The sequence below is a fragment of the Alligator mississippiensis genome, chromosome 5 (assembly GCF_030867095.1).
Source record: "Alligator mississippiensis isolate rAllMis1 chromosome 5, rAllMis1, whole genome shotgun sequence".
Classification (NCBI taxonomy): domain Eukaryota; kingdom Metazoa; phylum Chordata; order Crocodylia; family Alligatoridae; genus Alligator; species Alligator mississippiensis.
In genome coordinates, this window is record NC_081828.1 from 81,467,830 (window position 1) to 81,486,554 (window position 18,725).

Here is an 18,725-nt window from a genome sequence, read left to right on the forward strand (position 1 = left end):
ATAATTTGTTTTATATCCCTTTATATTGGTAGAATACTGTAAAAGGACCTACTGTAGATGAGAATAATGCCTGAAGTGTTTAGGGATGTTAATTAACAACTTGCAACATCCTGTTGAGGTGGTTTATAGGTGGGGATGTACTGAAATTGTGATTTTGTGATTTCCGCCCCCCCCAGGAAAATGTGAAATCAGGTATTTTCCATGAAAAACAGAGAAATCTGCAAAAAAAAAAAAAAAAAAAAGCGCCCCGCAAAAAAGTGGGGGGAAAAAGCAGAGCTGTGTGTAAAAGTAAAAGGTTTTTCTCCCCCCACCCCGAGCAGCAGTCAGGATGGCTGCTGCCCCTGCTGCTGGATGCTGGTTGGGCGAGAAGGCTGCCCACATGCAGCCTTTCAGCCCTGCAAGGTCCAGCCCGGCTATTTCCCCCCCTCCCCGACAGCTTAAAGCTGCCCGGCCAGGCTGGGGCCATCCCGTGGTAAGTGGGTGCTGCAGGAAGTGGGAAATGGAACAGAGCTGGGCCAGGGTGGGTAGAGGAAGTGGGGCCTGGCCAGGGAGGAGTGGGGCAGCAGCGGCCAGTTCCCACACCCACTTGGTGTTGGGGAGGGGGTGAGGGTGTGCTTATTTTTTCCCCCCATGCAGGCCAGGGCTGGGTAGGGAGCCAGGGGTACACCAAGGCAGTGGGACGGTGGCAGCCCATGTGACTGCCAGCCGCCTCCGCCATTCAGAGGCTCTGGGGGAGCGTCTGTGATCTGCCCACGAAACTGGAGCCCAGGGCTGTGTTGAATCCTCAAAATTTGACCCCAGGCTCTGTGATTTGAGTACATCCCTACTGATAGGTAGTTAAAATAATATAAGATGCCTTTATAGAATTGTTAGATCTAAAGCACTTGATACAGTTATGACTGTATATTAATAATATATGTGACTGTTTATTAAATCTATATTTGATAGAACTCTTGAATATTTATTTTGTATTATTTCAGCTTCCAAACAATTTGCTGAAGAGGTCTTAAAAACCCACAATGACTACAGAAAAAAGCATGGAGTTCCCCCACTAAAGATTTGTAAGGCGTTAAACAGTGGAGCACAACAGTGAGTTCAGTCCTTTCTTTCTTTAAATGAGATTTTAATCACATTTGTGGATTGGTGTACAATATTCTATCAGCCAACATTTGGTTCTGATTATTCATACTGCAACAATTTGTGCATGTTTGTATGATAACACCCACTAGTGGAAGTGTTGCCTTTGTTCTACAATACGTCTATAAATGATGATTCTGTACAAATGAATCTCTGTCATGGTGGTGTGGAGAGACACAATAATTTCAAAGTTATCAACATAAATTTATGATAGATACATATCTTGTGGTAATGTTATTTTGTGCTTTGGGGTAAAAAAAAATCATGGTTTAGGAACATGGAAAATTACCATACTGACTCAGATACCATATACTCCTCATAGTCCAGGACTTGGCACTTAATATCAAATACCATAAAGGTGCATGAAATTCCAGAACATAAATTCCATAGATTTTGTAGACATTAGGGCTGGAAGGGACCTCGCGAGATCATCGAGTCCAGCCCCCTGCCCATGGGGCAGGAAGTCAGGTGGGGTGAGATGACCCCAGCAAGATAAGCATCCAAACGCAACTTGAATGTGTCCAGAGTAGGTGCTTACACCACTTCTGTGGGTAGTCTGTTTCAGACTCTGGAGATTCAGACAGTAAAGATGTTTTTCCTTGTGTCCAGTCTAAAATGGTCTTCCAGTAGTTTGTGATCATCGGACCTAGTCTTCCGTAGGGGAACCCTGGTGAACAGACGTTTTCCCAGGTCCTGATGTACACCCCTGATGTACTCGTATGCTGCCACCCAGTCGCCTCTGAGCCTACACTTCTCCAAGCCGAGGAGTCCTGTGTCTCTCAGCCTCTCCTTGTAAGGCCTGCTCTCTTGACCTCTGATCATGTGTGGCTCTCCCGTCTCCTCTGGACTCTTCTAAGTGCACAGAGAAGCCTAGGGCTTCCAATGGCCGGCTTAGCTGTCTGTACACTAACGCCAAGAGCATGGGAAACAAACAGGAGGAACTGGCCCTCCTGTTAAGCAATAACAAATAGGATCTCATAGGGAGAATGGAGACCTGGTGGGACTCCACCTATAACTGGAATACAGGTATAGATGGCTATACCTTGTACAGGAGGGACTGAGCTGAGAGGAAGGGTCGGGGTGTAGCTCTCTGTCAAGATGCAGTACACCTCCCTACTAGCTGACATTAGCACCCGAGAAGGACAACTCAAAACACTCTGGGTCAAAATACAAGGAGAATGTGGTGAAGGGGATGTAATCATAGGAGTCTATTGCAAACCTCCTAACCAGGAGGAAGAGCTCGACCATGAATTCTCTAGGTAACTAGCTGAGGCTGCATGCTCTCGGTGCATGGTTGTCATGGGTGATTTCAACCACCCTGACATCTCATGGGAGGAGCATTCAGCCAAATCTGATCCGTTACATAGCTTCCTCACCTGCATTGATGAGCTGTATTTGACTCAAGAAGTCCATGGGCCGACAAGAGGCAAGGCACTGCTAGATCTGATTCTGGCCAAAGGGAATGATCTAGTGAGCAACCTGAGGATCAAAGGGAAGCTCGAAGGGAACAGCGATCACAAGTCAATCACCTTCCTTATCCATTGCAAAGCTGGCAGATCAGTCAACAATGCAGAAATCCTTGACTTCAGGCAAGCTGACTTCCAAAAGCTCAGAAGGTTGGTTGTCAAGATCCTGAAAGATCATGATCTGACAGGGAAGGGAGTCCAAGATGAGTGGTCACTCCTTAAGGATGCAATCCTAATAGCTCAAGGAAAGTCCATTCTGGCCTGCAAGAAAGGGAGTAAAAGGGATGGGAAACTTCTTTGGCTAAATAGGGATCTCATGGACCTCCTTAATCTTAAAAGAGAACACTATAAGTGTTGGAAGCTAGGTAATACCTCTAAAGGAGGATTATGTATCACTGGCCTGCACGTGTATGGAACAGACCAGAAAAGCCAAGGCTGAAACTGAACTCAGGTTGGCTATGGGAATCAAGGGCAAAAAAAAGTCCCTCTTCAGATACGTAGGAAGTCATAAGAAAAATAAGGACAACATTGGACCCCTGCTGAATCAAATGGGGCAGCTGACAACCGCCCCCCAGGAGAAAGCTAATCTCAATGATTACTTTGCATCAGTTTTTCACCAGCCCAAGGGAATCACTCTGCCTGATAGGACACAGGACTACGAGGGTATGTGCGACTGTACACTACATTTGGCAAAGACATTGGGAAGGAGCACTTTGAGAGGCTGGACATCTGTAAGTCTGCGGGCCCTGATGAAATGCACCTAAGAGTGCTAAAAGATGTGGCTGACACCTTAGCTCGGCCATTGGCGTGGATATTTGAAAACTCATGGCGCTTGGGCGAGGTTTCTGAAGACTGGAAGAGGGCCAATGTGGTGCCTATCTTCAAGAAAGGAAAGAAGGAAGATCCAGGGAACTACAGACCAATCAGTTTGATCTCAACCCTTGTAAAGATCTTCAAGAAAATTATCAAATAATCCATCAATAACAGGCTGACAGAAGGTGTCATCCTGAGAGACAGCCAGCACAGCTTCATTATGGGTAGGTCATACCTGACCAACCTCATCTCCTTCTATGACCAGGTGACACATCACCTGGATTGGGGGGGTGAGGTTGACGTCATACTTGGATTAAAAAAAAAAAAAAGCCTTTGACTTGGTCTCCCACGATGTCCTATGGCAAACTGGGGAAAAAGTGAAATAATTGGTCCATAAATTCCCAATTTTAAATTCATTGTTTTAAACTGAACTCCTAGATAAAATGTAGAAAATATTAATAGACAAAAGAAACCAAAATTGCAAAATTGAAGGAAAAGCAAAAAAACCCCCCAGAAAAACCCTATATTAAAAAAAAAACAAAAACCAAAAAATACACAACAAACGCACACAAAAAAAATCAGAAAGAAAGACAGAACCATGTCCCCTTCTTCCTCAAAAGCTAAAATATAGATAGAAGTCCAGCAGTAGTGTTCTTCTATCAATAGGAGTCCTTCTAGTGCTATATGCTAGGCCAGAATGACAGGCAGAATTGCATAGCGTGTAGGTAGGAGGGGCTTAGTTTATGAGAAACCTTTTTAGGATGGGCAGGTTTGTGTAAGAAGGATGAGCTCCATCTGAACCAAAATGAAATCAGACTGCTGGTGCTTAAAGAGGTTAGAGAAGAATTTTAAACTATGAGCTAGGGCGCGGGTGAGCAGTTATTTTTGCTGGAGGGCCACTTAATGAATTTTGGTATGTTCTCAAGGGCCACACTTTCTCTTTTTCACCTCTCTCTCTCTCTCTCTCTCTCTCTCTCTCTCTCTCTCTCCACCGGAGCTGTAGCATCCCCACCCTGACCTGAATGCCCGCGACATGGTAGAAGCGGCCCTGGGTGGGTCCCAGCAGTGTTTAAGGACCCATCCCATGCTGCTGACATCAGCTGTAGGCTCTAGTGGCAGGTTCCAGCCAGGTTGGGGCATCCGCCTCGTTCCACAGCTGACTGCACTGTGTCAGTGCTGGGTGAAAGCAGTCCTGCCTGCCTGGCATGGCAGAAACAACCCCACCTGGCTGCCTGGCACCATGCAGCAGCTGGAACCATGGGCTGTATTTTGCCCATCCTTGCATTGAGGGAAAGCCAGCAGGGGTGGAAGAGCATGCGATTGGGTTATGATATCCCTAAGGGGAGATTCATAGATGTTGGGGTCGAAAGGGACCTCAATAGATCATCGAGTCCGACCCCCTGCATAGGCAGGAAAGAGTGCTGGGTTTAGATGACGCCAGCTAGATGCCTATCTAACCTCCTTTTGAAGACCCCCAGGGTAGGGGAGAGCACCACCTCCCTTGGGAGCCCATTCCAGACCTTGGCCACTGTAACTGAAGAAGTTCTTCCTAATGTCTAGTCTAAATCTGCTGTCTGCTAGCTTATGGCCATTATTTCTTGTAACCCCCAGGGGCGCCTTGGTGAGTAAAGCCTCAGCAATTCCCTTCTGTGCCCCCGTGATGAACTTATAGGCAGCCACAAGGTTGCCTCTCAACCTTCTCTTGCGGAGGCTGAAGAGGTCCAGGTGCCCTAGTCTCTCCCCATAGGGCTTGGTCTGCAAGCCCTTAACCATACGAGTGGCCCTTCTCTGGACCCTCTCCAGGTTATCCACAACCCTCTTGAAGCGCGGCGCTCAAAATTGCGTGCAGTATTCCAACTGCGATCTGACCAGCACCCGACAGAGGGGAATTATCACCTCCTTGGATCTGTTCGTCATGCATCTGCTGATGCACGATAAAGTGCCATTAGCTTTCCTGATGACTTCATCACGCTGCCGACTCATGTTCATCTTGGAGTCCACTAGGACTCCAAGATCCCTTTCCGCTTCCATTCTACCAAGCAGGTAATTTCCTAGGCAGTAGGTATGCTGGACATTTTTCCTCCCTAGGTGCAGCACTTTGCATTTCTCCTTGTTGAATTGCATTCTGTTGTTTTCTCCATATATGTCCAACCTGTCCAGGTCTGCTTGTAGTTGTTCCCTGCCCTCTGGTGTGTCCACTTCTCCCCACAGTTTTGTCATCCGCAAACTTGGACAGAGTACACTTCACTCCCTCGTCCAAGTCGCTGATGAAGACATTAAAGAGTATCGGTCCAAGGACCGAGCCCTGTGGGACCCCACTGCCCACACCCTTCCAGGTCGATACCGACCCATCCACTACAATTCTCTGGGTATGACCCTCTAGCCAATTCGCCACCCACTGGACCATGTAGTCATCCAAGTCACAGCCTCTTAAGTTGTTCACCAGTATGGTGTGGGATACCGTATCGAAGGCCTTCCTGAAGTCTGAGTAAATGACGTCTACCCCTACTCCTGCCATGATGTCATGAAAACTATTTCCTATTAAGGAGGACAGACAAGAAGTGAAAAATGCACATATAGAAAATAGCAAGCAAAAGTCAAAACAAATGGAACTTCCTAGTACAGTGCTCTAAGCACCACACCATTGGTCAGGTGTCACCTTACTTTGACAAGGGTCATGATTGGGGTGTTTTAGCTTACTCTACAAGGTCACGCAGACCTAACAGAGGAAACGGCTGTTTGTCTACACCCAAGCAGCAGTTCCCTTTCCCCTTTTAAAGTGGCTATAATTGTATATTTGTCCATTCTTTGTGTTCTGATTTGTAAGTCATAACAGGGATCCTGCTTTTCTCTATTTAAAAAATCCCCAATTCTCAAAAACCCCCACAAACAAACAAACAAAACTTCTCTTATTTTAACCCCCCCAAATCCACGTTTTTCTGCAAAAAAATGAAATGCTACTAGTGTGTGTGTAATATCTATCTATTGAACACAATGTTTTATTGATATATTTACAATTTTAGAGCAGTTTAGAACCCTACCAGTGCCTCAGTCATTATAATAAAATAAATTTTAAATATCTATGTATTTTGGTGTTTTGATTTTGGTTTTATCATGGGGGAAAAAAATAATCAGAGCTCCTCTTGCCCACTTTGTTTATCAGGGTTGCAGCGGTCTCCTCTCCTGCTTTGCGGTGCTGAGCAGCCCTGATATGCCAGTGTCCTGCCCCTGCCCATACTGTTGCTCCTCACTCTCAACCTGCAGCCCCTACCCTCCCCTTCACAGAGTCCTGTCCGTGCTCCTCACTCCCAACCCACAGCCCCCTGGCTCTTCCAGTGCACCTTACCCGTGAACCACAGCCTCCGCCAGCCTTGCTGGTGCCTCTACCTCCTGACCTGATGCTCTCTGCCCCCCCCAGTGTGTGAGGAAGAGGGTGGGGAAGGGTGTGGTGGGGGCACAGGCAACACATCAGGGTGCGGGCACAGATGATGTGGCAGGGGGTGGGGAGGGCACAGGCCATGCAGGGTGGTGCATGTGCCCCCCCAGATTTCTGTGCCCACTGTGGGGTAAGGGGTTGCAGCCAGGCCGGACCAGCTCTGGACAAGAGCTGCCTCTGCAGCTCAGTGGCAGAACATGATGCATTAGGGAGCACTGTGCCGCACTGCCATGGCCACCAAGGTGAGTCGCCCCCTGCCCGCTTTGCAGCAGCAGGGGGACACAACTCTGTGCTGCTGCACCTCATCTTGGTGGCCATGGTAGTGTGGCACTCCCTCCTGTGCTGGGTTCCATCTGCTGGGCTGCAGAGGTGGCTCCTGCCCAGAGCTAGTCCAGCCTGGCTACAGCCCCACACCCCACTGTGACCACAGAGATCTGGGGGGGCATGTGCTCCCCCCTGCATTGTCTGTGCCCTCCCTGCTCCCATGCTGCGTGGCTTGTGCACCCGCACCCCCAGTACATTGCCTTGGCCCCCCTGCCCCAGTAAACTTAGCTCCAGGGAGCTGTTCTTCACTGCTGCCTGGCTGCCACATGCAGTGTGGCACCCCAGGCATCCCACTCCCCTGGGCTCCAAGCAGCCCCTTGCAGGCTGGAACTCTGCTAGCCTGCAAGGGGAAACCTGCAGTTTCTTGGGTTTTCCTCCTTTAAAAGCAGAAAGTCTGAGTTTTTCCATGGCAGATGGAAAACCCAGATCCCTGGTCATAATGCCGCTGTGCACCTGGTTCCTGTGGGGAAAGTTAGCCCTTCAGGGTGTGTTATTTAACAGCATTTCCTGTATGTTCTTCCTTTTCTTTCCTTATAGAAGTAGCAGACAGTCTGGGCCCCTAAATTCCTCTACATCTCCACAGATTTCAAGGACTTGAGGCTGGTGTTTTCTTGTTATCTCCAGGCCTTACGCAGTAGTGAGCCATGTTCCTACGGAAGATGGAGAATCCCAGATGTGAGAAGATGCAAGGCCTCTGGGCCTCCCTTCCTCATGCCCCCTCAACCTGGGTACATTTCAGTGCATCCACTACCATAGGCAGAGGGAGAAAAAATTATATGAGGGGGTTGAACGTGCATGCGCCCCTCCCCAACACTTAAGTCTATGGGGGAAGGGGCAGGGGGAAGGTAAAGGGCCGTGGGTGGAGGGGAGGGAGTGGGACTGGGGCAGGCCCTGCGCAACTGGGATGGATGGCGAGATGGAGCCGCGAGTGGCTTCGATGGGGGCGTGTGCCCCTGGATCTGCATGCAGGGGAGGGTGGGTTGCTGCTGTGGGCTGGGGCTGGGGCTGGGGTTGTGCTGGGCTCTTCCTGGCAGGGGGTTTGAGCCATGTTGTGCTTGGGATGAGCAGCGGCAGTGCTGGGAGCGGGAGTTGGGGGGCTACAGCGAATTTTGGGGTGGCTGCAGCCCCCCTAGCCTCCTAGCATCGCTGCTGCCTGCCCTGAGCACAGCCTGGCTCAGCCCCATCAGGAACAGTCCAGTGTAGCCCCGGCCCTAGCCTGCAAAAGCAGCCTGCCCCGCACAGATCCAGGGACATACGCCCCCCATGCCCTCCTGGGGTGCGCATAGGAGCTGTGTCCCCCCGGACAAGCTGCTCGTGACCCAGTCCCATTCCCTGCCCCAGTTGTGCAGCACCTGCCCAGCCCCCAGCTCCACTCCCTCCCTCACCACTGGACATATGCCCCTCCACACCTCTGCTGCGGAAGCCCAGGGCCAGTCTGCCTTGTGGCCCTACAGCTGCCCTGCGTGTTTTTTTTTTTGGGGGGGGGGGGGGGGGAGAGTACCAGGGGGCCTTCTTGGAGCCAGTCTATCAACAGCCCACCCACCTGTTTCTGGGCCAGCCACCCGCCTTCTCACCTACCATGCCTTGTTGTTATCCAATTAAGAGGTTAGTTAGGCAGGAGGTTGCCCATTTCTTGCCCCGATGCCAGGGGGCACTATTTGTGGCTCTGTTCCTCCCCTACACTGCAGCCCAAGCCTTGCAGATGGCATCCACTGTTGTCAACATCACTGGCCACACTCTGGGCCCCAGAATCCTCTAGTCTGAACCCCACCTGGATCCCTCCATTTAGGCAGCTTACTCTGCCTTCATTCTAGGCTACCTAGCTCCCTGAGCTGTTCCCCCTTACGTGTGTGGTCTCCCCAGGAGCTTTGGCTACACTCGCCCTGGCCTCACCTCCAGGCCAGTCAGAACCCCAGGTCCTCATTTCTGGGCACCCCTTGCAGAGGGCCCTTGGCCCTTTGACTCTTCTGGTCTTGGCCCCAGCATTGACCAGTTGGGGGATTTCAAGACAGGTTTCTGAGTCTATAGCCCCACTCTCTCCAGGGTCCACCTTCCAGACCCTATGAGGGGGTAACCCACCCGGTTGGGGGAGCTGGGGTTATTAAGGCACCCCAACCTGCTTTTCACTGGGGTGGTAACTGGCCTGGTATTTTCCAGGGACTCCCGCACCACTGGGAGTCCCACCAGGCCACCCACTCCCAGCAGGGTGCAGTTTTAGGTCATGCCCAGGACCAAGAGCCTCCAAACCATCCCCTACATCTCCTGCCCTTAGTTCCAGAATGTTCCAAGCAGCCTTGCAGCCAGACAATGTTACTACTTGCCTGCCAGCGGTGAATTGTTCTGTTTATATAGGCAGCCAGGGATCTAAAATGGCTGCCACAATCAAGCACCTGTTGGCTGCTTGGCTGGGCCCTTAAAGTGGCAGGCACCAACAGTGCCCTGCCATAGGGGGCTAAGCCATGTTAGGGTTAACCCTACCCCCCCCCCCCCCGTCTCCCTTCTGCTGCCTATGTTCACTACTATATAGGTATATGGACATTCAGAAACAGGTTTGTAACATCCCCATCTTCTAGTCTGATTTTCCCTCTGCATGCCATACAAGCTGGTGCTTCTCTCTCGCTGGTATGTTATATAATTTGTGGATTTCTTTGTTAGGTATGCAGAAGCATTGGCTAGCACAAGAGTCCTCAAACACAGCCCTGAATCTGCTAATGGAAAATGTGGAGAAAACCTAGCATGGGCTTCCTATGATCAGCCAGGTAAATTTAGTTTTTCCTCCTGTGTCAACAATATTTAGTATACAAGTCTTGTTACTTTGAGTTAGAAATAAAAATAGTAAAACAGGCCATATTCTGTGCTGGCCAGCAGCAGGGGGAAGAGCAGTGAAAGGTATCTCCTTTGTTCCAGGAACACTCCCAGCCTGGTTCCCTGATACTGGTGTAGGGATGTGCATTTGTACATTATTTAACCTCTGTTCTGAAAAGGAGAAGCATATGCAGCAGCTAACATGACCTGGTGATATCAGGGTAAGGAGCTAGTAAGCTGGTGGGCTGTGAGTAGAGGCTTTGATGCTGCAGTGCATGGACTCATTTAACAGCCAACTCCTCGCTGAAGAGGAGTCTTGAGTGCTAGAAACAAATTCTGCCCTACTGCTTTCATGGGGGTGGGGATGGAGAAAGAACCCTTTACATCCTCTTTGTTGTTTCTCTTTTTTTGTTACTTTGCATCATTCTAACACACCATAACCCCTGGCCCAAGATTGCCAAAAAGCTTGAGAAATCTAGTTGTTTATGAAGTATGGAAATTGCTCCATTGAAATGCTTAAGAACGTTGTGCCCACCTCTTTTTGTTCAGTTCTGAATCTCCTGTTTAAATACTCTGTAATCCAAAAGCGATATGAATTTGGCAGCTTTTAGTTTAGTTTAGTTGTTAAAAGAACTGAGATCTCATTAAAACTCTCTCACATAGGCAACACATGATGAATTCTCAGTCAGAATAATTTTCAGTGTGCTCTTGCTCATCCCTATCTCTTCTCCAGTACACTGGGTTAACACTGGGTTAAGCTCTCTCTGTTCATTAAAAGTGAACATTTGCATTATCACCCTTTGCTAGCATTTTCAAAAAAGCTTGAGGAAGGTAGGCATTCAAATTCTGTTGAAGTTGGCCTGGCCCGTAACTCTTTTTGGCTCTGTCAGTTTATGGATATTTGTTAATATTGAAAAGTCACTACACATTTTGGTCCACTTCATGACTACTAGCATATTGTCCTTCGGAATGCCCTCAGGTAGTATGGGAAAGCACAGCTGTGTGATGAGGTTAACACAGTGACTATGCCTTGTTAGCTGATCTTAATTCTTCCTTTTCAGTAGGATCAGTGCCCCACAAAAATTTCTGAAAAGTAAAATTATATAACATTGTTACTTATAAAATTCTAGTTGAGAGAGCCAGAAAAAGATTAAATGAAGCTTATGCCTCCATAGAGCCTTCATGCTGTTTCCTCAGCTCTTTTATCTTTGTTGAGTACTTCTTATGTAGCTTTACCTAATTTTTTATTTACAATATTGCATGCCCTACTGAGAAATCTGACACCCGTCTTATTTGTTCCCTACAGTTATCATTTTTATGCTGCGATTGTTTTGACTGTATTAAATTTTCTGTAGAGTAGGACCTTTGTAAGTACCTGAGGATGAAAGCTAGTTGTATACAGAAAATTGTTCTCAGTTGTTGGCTTAGGCTCTGTCCCTGTGGAGTTGGTTCTTTTTTTTTCCTTTTCTTCCTGTGCAGTTCCATCCAGATAATTAATTTGTATCCTGCTGAATGACGCTGGAAACAGGCTTGTATTTCAGTGTCTATTCAGGCAGTTGACAAAGAGACTCAGTGTCTTCCAATTTACTTTTCAGATGAAGGAAAACTCAATAAACTCCCAACGTGGTGCACATTTTGTCAGAAAAGTGGTTATTGTATGTTTGGATTCTTAGACTTTTCCACAAGAATGCTGGCACGTTTAGTGTTTCAGAAATAATTCGGGTTTGACAATGTAATGGTCTAATGGTGAGTTTTTAGAATTCCTTTAAATGATATTATAAGTTTTCTGGAGTAGCACAGGCTATGGTTTTAAAAGTATCTCCATTTTCTAACACATACAAAGCAATTGTTTTCTCCCTCCAATCCTAAGGAAGTTGAGTTGCAGACTTTTTTTTCTATGCCGAAATGCATAACATCACAGTTGCCAATAACCCAGCACGTTATGCAACTCCCTCCTTTGGGCTTCTGTGGTATATAGAGTGCTCCACTGGATCCTGATGGCATCCCACATGTGTCATCGTGCCTGAAAGCAAGTATTAGAGATACTTGGGACCACATTTTGCATGTAACTTGTATGGTGGGTAGCAAGAGAACAGTCTGTACGGCACGTGAACAAGCCCTATGGGAGGCCAACCTGGAGAGGAGAGGGACTTTACTGCCTGTACTCCCTAGGGAGTACATAGGGTATATATACACCATGTCCTTGGTGGTCCCCGTTTGCCTCATGGCCTGGGTGTCTCCTTGCCACTTACAAGTGCAAGCACAATGTAGATAAAGCAGGAGAGGCTGTAAGCAAGCTGTGGGAATAATTGATTATCTGGTTTTCCCATCAAAATAAAAAATCAAACAAGAAATGATTTAATCAATGGAAATGTTTAAGTTAGCTTTTGGGGGATTTTTTAAAATCGGATTTAGAAAATTTAGTCAAAAACAGGCATAACCTACTCAGCAAACTTTTTGCATGTCTGCTAGGAAAGAACTATATGAGGAATGGCAGAAAGGAGAGATTCAATACTATACATAAAATTAGGTCCGGTAAATATTTTTGTTTTTTAAGGAAGCTTACATTTTAGTTTCCTACCTTTCTGTGTCATTGAAAACTGGTGAATAAATGCCATGCATTCTCACATACCATGCAACCCCTAATAAGACACACATTTTGTTTTTGGAAGGCAGAATGTAGGAGGAAAGATTTTTCTGGAGTCATGACTGACTGCATGCGCCAACTCAGTTGCCCTCAGCCAGTTCAGTAGCTGCTTTAGGCACAAGCTACTGTGTTAACTTTCTCACACCTACTAAGGAATTAACAGTAGCTTTGTCTGAACAGCTGGGACACTGAACACCAAACCTACTATTTACTGGCAATGAGAGAAGTGGCAGCCATTTTGGCAGCCATTAGAGCATAGTGTCTCCATTCATCTATTTCAGTGAAGAAAAATCAGCTTTCCTGCTTAAGACATGCACCCTAATTTCAGAGGACTGATTTTTGAGGAAAAGGTATGTGTAGCATGCAAGTAAATGCTGTATATTTTTAGATTTTTTACAAAAAGTAAGATTAGAAAAATGCAAGAAGAAAAGTAGTCATGTTTTGTTTTCTGTTTAAAATGAGTGCCAATCTGCTGTACTTTCTTATGTGGAAGTGTACCATCCTGCATGATTTATTCTGTGATTTTAATATCTTATTCAGTAGGATTACTTACAGGTTAGGATACATAGTGGATGTAAAAAAAGACAATAAAAATGGACCCAGAGAAATTAAGGGAACATACCGAGAAATGAGGGATTATAGATAGAGGTGCACCAATACATTGGTCCATATCGTATCAGCACCGATAAAAAGATCAGCATTATTGGCAATCAGCTTTTTTTGGCTGGTGTGGCTGATAATTTTGCCGATAAATGCCACTTGCACGTGCACAGTCGCAGCATGCACATGGCCAGCCTGGTAGCTTGGGGAGCAACATCCAGCTGGTAAGTCTGTGGGGGAAGGGGTAGAGGGGAGTGAAGGGGTGGTAGGGAAGATTGAGGCTCCCACAGAGAGGGAGGGAGGGAGTGGATCTGGTACAAGCACTGCCCAGCCAGGGTGGGGCATGGGACAGAGTCGTGAACAGCTCATCTGGGAGGCACAGGAGGGGGGGCACAGGAGGAGGGGGGCAGCTCCTGCTGCTGTGCACACCCCCTGGGAAGGCATGGGGGCACTTGCCCCCTGGATTTGTGTGCAGGCCAAGGGTGAGCTGCCGCTTCAGGCTGGAGTGGGGGGTGGCGCCGGGCTCTTCCCAGTGGGAGGTTGGGCCAGGGCTGCACTCAGGGCAGGTGGCAGTGGTGCTAGGAGTGGGGACTACAGGGGGACTATGGCAAATTCTGGGCTGGCTGTAGCCCTCCCAGCACCACCGCCACCTGCCCCAAGTGCAACCCAACCTCCTCACGGGGAAGACCCTGGCACCACCCCGGCCAGAGCATGCAGCAGAAGCCCACTGTTGCTTCACAAACAGATCCAGGGGCACATGCCCCCCATGACTCTGCTGGTGGTGTGCACAGCAGCAGAAGCCACACCCCTGAGTGCCCACTGGACGAGCCACTCACAGCTTTGCCTTGTGCCCTGCCTGTCCCCAGCTAAGCAGTGCCTGCCCCTGCCCCACTCCCTCCCTCACCACAGAGGCCTCAATTTGCCCCCCCATGCCCCTTCCCCACAGCAGACTTACAAGCTGCTCTACAAGCTGGATGCTGCTCTACAAGCTGCCAGGCTGCGTATTGGCAGTTGGATCAGTATCAGCAGATATGGCTTGTTAATATTCGGCCATCGGTATCGGCCCAAAAAACCTTTATTGTTGCACTCTTAATTATAGAGGGAAAGGTATAATGCATTCCACACTAAGATCTTAATCACTGTCGCAGCAGAGAATTTTCAACAGCACAGTGATAATTCAACCTCCTATCAGTTTGACCTGTTCAGGAATCTTGCATCAGTTTTTCCTTGCATCCAGAACATATAAAAAACTCAGACAGTGTTCAGCTCATACTTCAGACAGGGCATGTCAACATTAATGCCTGATGAAGTAATCAGGTGGTCATTATCAGGACAAGGATGGAAACAACTATTTTTCCTTAGAAAAGTTTTGCAGTTATAGATGTGGTTCATAAGGCAAGAAGAAGAGCAGAAAAGTGCAGGCCTGATTTTAAAAAAGAGATCACATCAGTCTTTACACTTCTTGCAGCCACTATTTCCTCTAAATATTGTCTGTGCAGTGGGTTGTGTGTGGTATATATCATAGAAAACTAGGGTTGGAAAAGACCTCAGGAGGTCATCTAGTCTATCCCTCCTCAAAGTAGGATCATCCCAAACTATATCAGACTCTGTCTACCTGGGTCTTAAAAACCTTCAAGGACGGAGATTCCACAACCTCTCTGGGTAGCCTATTCCAGTGCCTAGAGGGAGAGTTTTTCCTAATATCTAACCTAAATTTCCCTTGCTGCAACTTGAGACCATTGCTTCTTTTTCCACTGTCTGCCACCACTGAGCTCCATCCTCTTTGTAACCAGCCTTCAGGTAGTTGAAGGCTGCTATTTAATCCCCTTTCAGTCTTCTCTTCTCCAGACTAAATAAATCCAATTCCCTCAGCTTCTCCTTATAAGCCCTGTGTCCCAGTCCCCTCACCATTTTTGTTACCCTCCGCTGGACTTTCTCCAATTTATCTGCGTCCTTTCTGTAGCAGGGGGTCCAAAACTGGACACAGTACTCCAGATTTGGCCTCACCGGTGCCAAATGGAGGGGAATAATCACTTCCCTCAATCTGCTGGCAAGACTCCTACCAATGCAGCCCAGTATGCTGTTAGCCTTCTTGGCAACAAGAGCACACTTTTGGCTCATATTCAGCTGCTTGTCCGCTGTAACCCCAAGTCTTTTTCTACAGAGCTGCTGCCCAGCCAGTCAGCCCCCAGCTTGTACCAGTGCATGGGATTGTTCCGTCCTAAGTGCTGGACTTTGCACTTGAACCTCATGAGATTTCTTTGGTCCAGTCCTCTAATTTGTTGAGGTTTCACTGAGTTCTAGTCCTACCCTCCAGCATATCTACTACTCCCCCCAGGTAAATATCATTTGCAAACTTGGTGAGGGTATATTCCATCCCATCTTCCAGGTCGGTGATAAAGATATTGAACAACATTAGAAATTTGTCCATTCTTATTTTCTTTGCTTTAAATAAAAATGCGTATCTTACACATGATAAACCAGACAAATGCTTTCTATCTGTTTTTGTTTAGTTGTGTTTTCAACAATAGGATTATTCAAATATAAGGTGAGATGGTGGCATTCAGTATAAAGTTGCAGTGTCATTACACAGTAATTCCAAGTGGTTTTACCAGAAATGGAACAGCCATCTCTTTGTGCCATCCAGTTTGGGGAAATATGCTCTGCACATGTACCTGCACCTTTTACCTCTGTTCTTTTTGAGTACACCCTCCTGTGGTATCAGCTGTTACTTGACTCAAAGTAGCATAAAATACTTTTTTCCACTGTTGTGCTTGCAATGCCATGTTTTACTGTAGCAGATCTGGTTTATAACCAAATCCTAGGGCACTTGTACACATGACTGGGGTTTAATCTTTAATACCCAGGATTTTATTCTGTGCCCTCTAAATTGAAATGGTGGGGCATAGAATACAACCCTGACAACTAAATTGTTTAAATTTTTCCATCACATTATGGCAAGGGGCCCGATCCTTTTCTTTTTCTTTTTTTGGCAGAGCTGGAGCCTTCCCACAGCTGGGGGGCAAGCTGCTGGCAGGCTGAGCAGCCCCTGAGCTGCAAGGGCCCCTGGTCCTTCCCTCTGCAGTGGCAGCACCCCCATGGCCACGTGGGCATTCTGCTAGCAGGCCAGGTGCTGCCCCAGGTTGGAGGTAGCACCCAACCAGATCCAACTCTTCCCTGACACCATCACCTTGTGCACTGTCCCTGCCATCTTCCCACTGCCTGGTAATGTGCTGGCTTGTCCCTGGGGCAGTGCAGGGAGGCAGCAGGAGGGCGGCTAGGTGTGCTGGCAGCCGGAGAAGGCAGTGGGGATGGTGCACAGGGCACTGGAAGCCTGGTTGGGCTTGGGGAAGCTCAGGCGCAGCAGACTTCCAATGCCCTATGCACCATCCCTGCTACCTTATCTGGCTGCCAGCACACCCAGCTGCTCTCTTTGCACCTCCCCGCACTGCCCCAGGGGCAAGCCAACCCGTTAGCAGGTAGTCCCAGGCAGTGGGAAGGTGGTGGGGACAATGCAAGGTACTAGAAGCCCTGGTAAACTCAGGGAAGAGTTGGATCTGGCTGGGTGCTGCCTCTGAGCTGGGGCAGCATCTGACCCTCTAGCAGTCCACCTGGGGGGTACTGCTGCCATGGAGGGAAGGACTGGGGACCCCCACAACTCAGGGGCTGCTTGGCTTGCCAGCAGCTCACCCCCCAGTCATAGGCAGGCTCTGCTGGAGGAGAAGAAAAAAAAAAAAAGCAGAAGTGGCAAGGGGCCTGATCCTTCTTTTTGGCGGAGCCTGCCTGCCTCTCCTGTGGCCAGGGGGTGAGCTGCAGGTGGGCTGAGTGGCCCCTGAGCTGTGGAGAGTCCGGTCCTTCCTCTGTAGTAGCACCTGGCTTGACCCAGCTCTTCCCCAACCCTGAGCTGGGGCAGCACCTGGCCCACTAGCAGCCTGCCCAGGTGGCCCCAGGGAACGCTGCTACTGTGGAGGCAAGGACCAGGGTCCCCTGGAGCACAGGGGCTGCTTAGCCTACTGGCAGTTCATCCCCAGCCGCCGGAGAGGCTCTGCCAAAAAAAACAACTCCTTGCTCCTTCTGCCTTTAGCCGACAGCTGCTGAAGCCGTGAGGGGCCCAATCTTTTTTTTTTCTGTGACGCCTGCCCACCTCTCTTGCAGCCAGGGGGTGAGCTGCATTGTTGTAATTTGCAAAGTTGCAAACTAAACTACACCAGATGTAGTTTAGTTTGCAATGATGCAGAGTCATTTAATACCCTGAGAAGTCTTGCATGTGTACACTGTGATGCCATTAAGTCACACAAAGTGACATTTTTCATCATTAATCTGTTTTAGTCAGGTTGTTCCAGGGCATTGTTAGTCTGCTTTAGGGAGATAAAGCCCTTTATTTTTGTTCCTTCAGCATCACAACATACACCATTCCCACTCCTTTGCTCCATGGGCAAACTTTCAAACCTCCTGAACTCTACTGCCCCGGGTTGGGGTGGGAAGGTGCCGATCCCAAGTCAGCACCCCCTTCTAGTCCCTGGGATGCAGCCACAGCACACTGACCACTCTGAGTACCCAGATGCAGCTCACCGATTTGCTGCTTGCTCTAGCACTATCGTGCACCTGGTTGGTTGGCCATTGGTGCAAGGGGAGTGGCTAAAAAGCCAATTAACCTATGTGAGATGAGAGTTTGAATGTGTCACATCCAGACAGATGAGGATATAAACTTACAGGGCTTATGAGCCATAGAGTTTGGGTGATATATGGAGACTTTCTTATGAAATAGCAAACCATGAGTCATTGGTGTTCTGCTGCCAGATAGTCAACTGGAGACAAACATTGTACATGTTTGTCAACTTAGCAGCTTTGGAAGCGTGCTGGAAAATCACCTGATCTCTTGTTACAGTGTTTGGAATGTCAGTGCTGGCTTCACTACTTTTGCATGTTGGGGGAAGAATCTATACCTCCTGCTGCTTGCAATAAGCAGTCCCTGCAAGAGATGAAAACAGAAAAATTGGTGTCAGGGTGCATTGCTTCTGAAACCTTCAGCATTGCATGTTCAGCCATACAAATAATCAGCTAGGAAACTAAGTTGAAAGCATTGAAATGTACTAGATAAACACAACTCAAGGAAGGGTTACTTATTTGACAGACCGTGCCTGTTGAACAGAATGCATATGCATGGTGTGACATAAATGTTGATCACACAGTTCTTCTATAGCAGGGTTGTCAAATTTACTTAGCTTTTCAGGCTGGATCTAGACCATGGGACTCCCTGTGGGCTGGGCTAGTGGCAGCATGAGCAACAGCAGGGCAAACAGTACTATCAGCCGAAGGAGCTGCAGAGATTAACCTAGCCATTATTGGCCCCTTTACTGTCAAAATGTATCTTGAACAGGGCTGTATACCCTGAAACTCTGTGGTGGGCTCCACCAGGGAATTCTTGGTCCCTCCAAAATCCCCATGGATGAATGACATGGCTCTGTGGTCCATATTCAGCCAGCTTGTCATCCTT

At 48.1% G+C, this 18,725-nt stretch overlaps 1 protein-coding gene across 2 annotated transcripts in view; it reads left to right on the forward strand.

Annotated features, from left to right (window-relative positions):
• Window positions 1–18,725, forward strand: part of GLIPR2 (GLI pathogenesis related 2) — a 68,394-nt gene that overhangs the window by 37,928 nt on the left and 11,741 nt on the right. For both annotated transcript variants that reach the window (XM_019485309.2, XM_006266154.3), the window contains exons 2-3: window positions 981–1,089; window positions 9,832–9,935. In XM_019485309.2, the coding sequence (XP_019340854.1) occupies window positions 981–1,089; window positions 9,832–9,935 (213 nt within the window). The remainder of the gene's footprint in view (window positions 1–980; window positions 1,090–9,831; window positions 9,936–18,725) is intronic.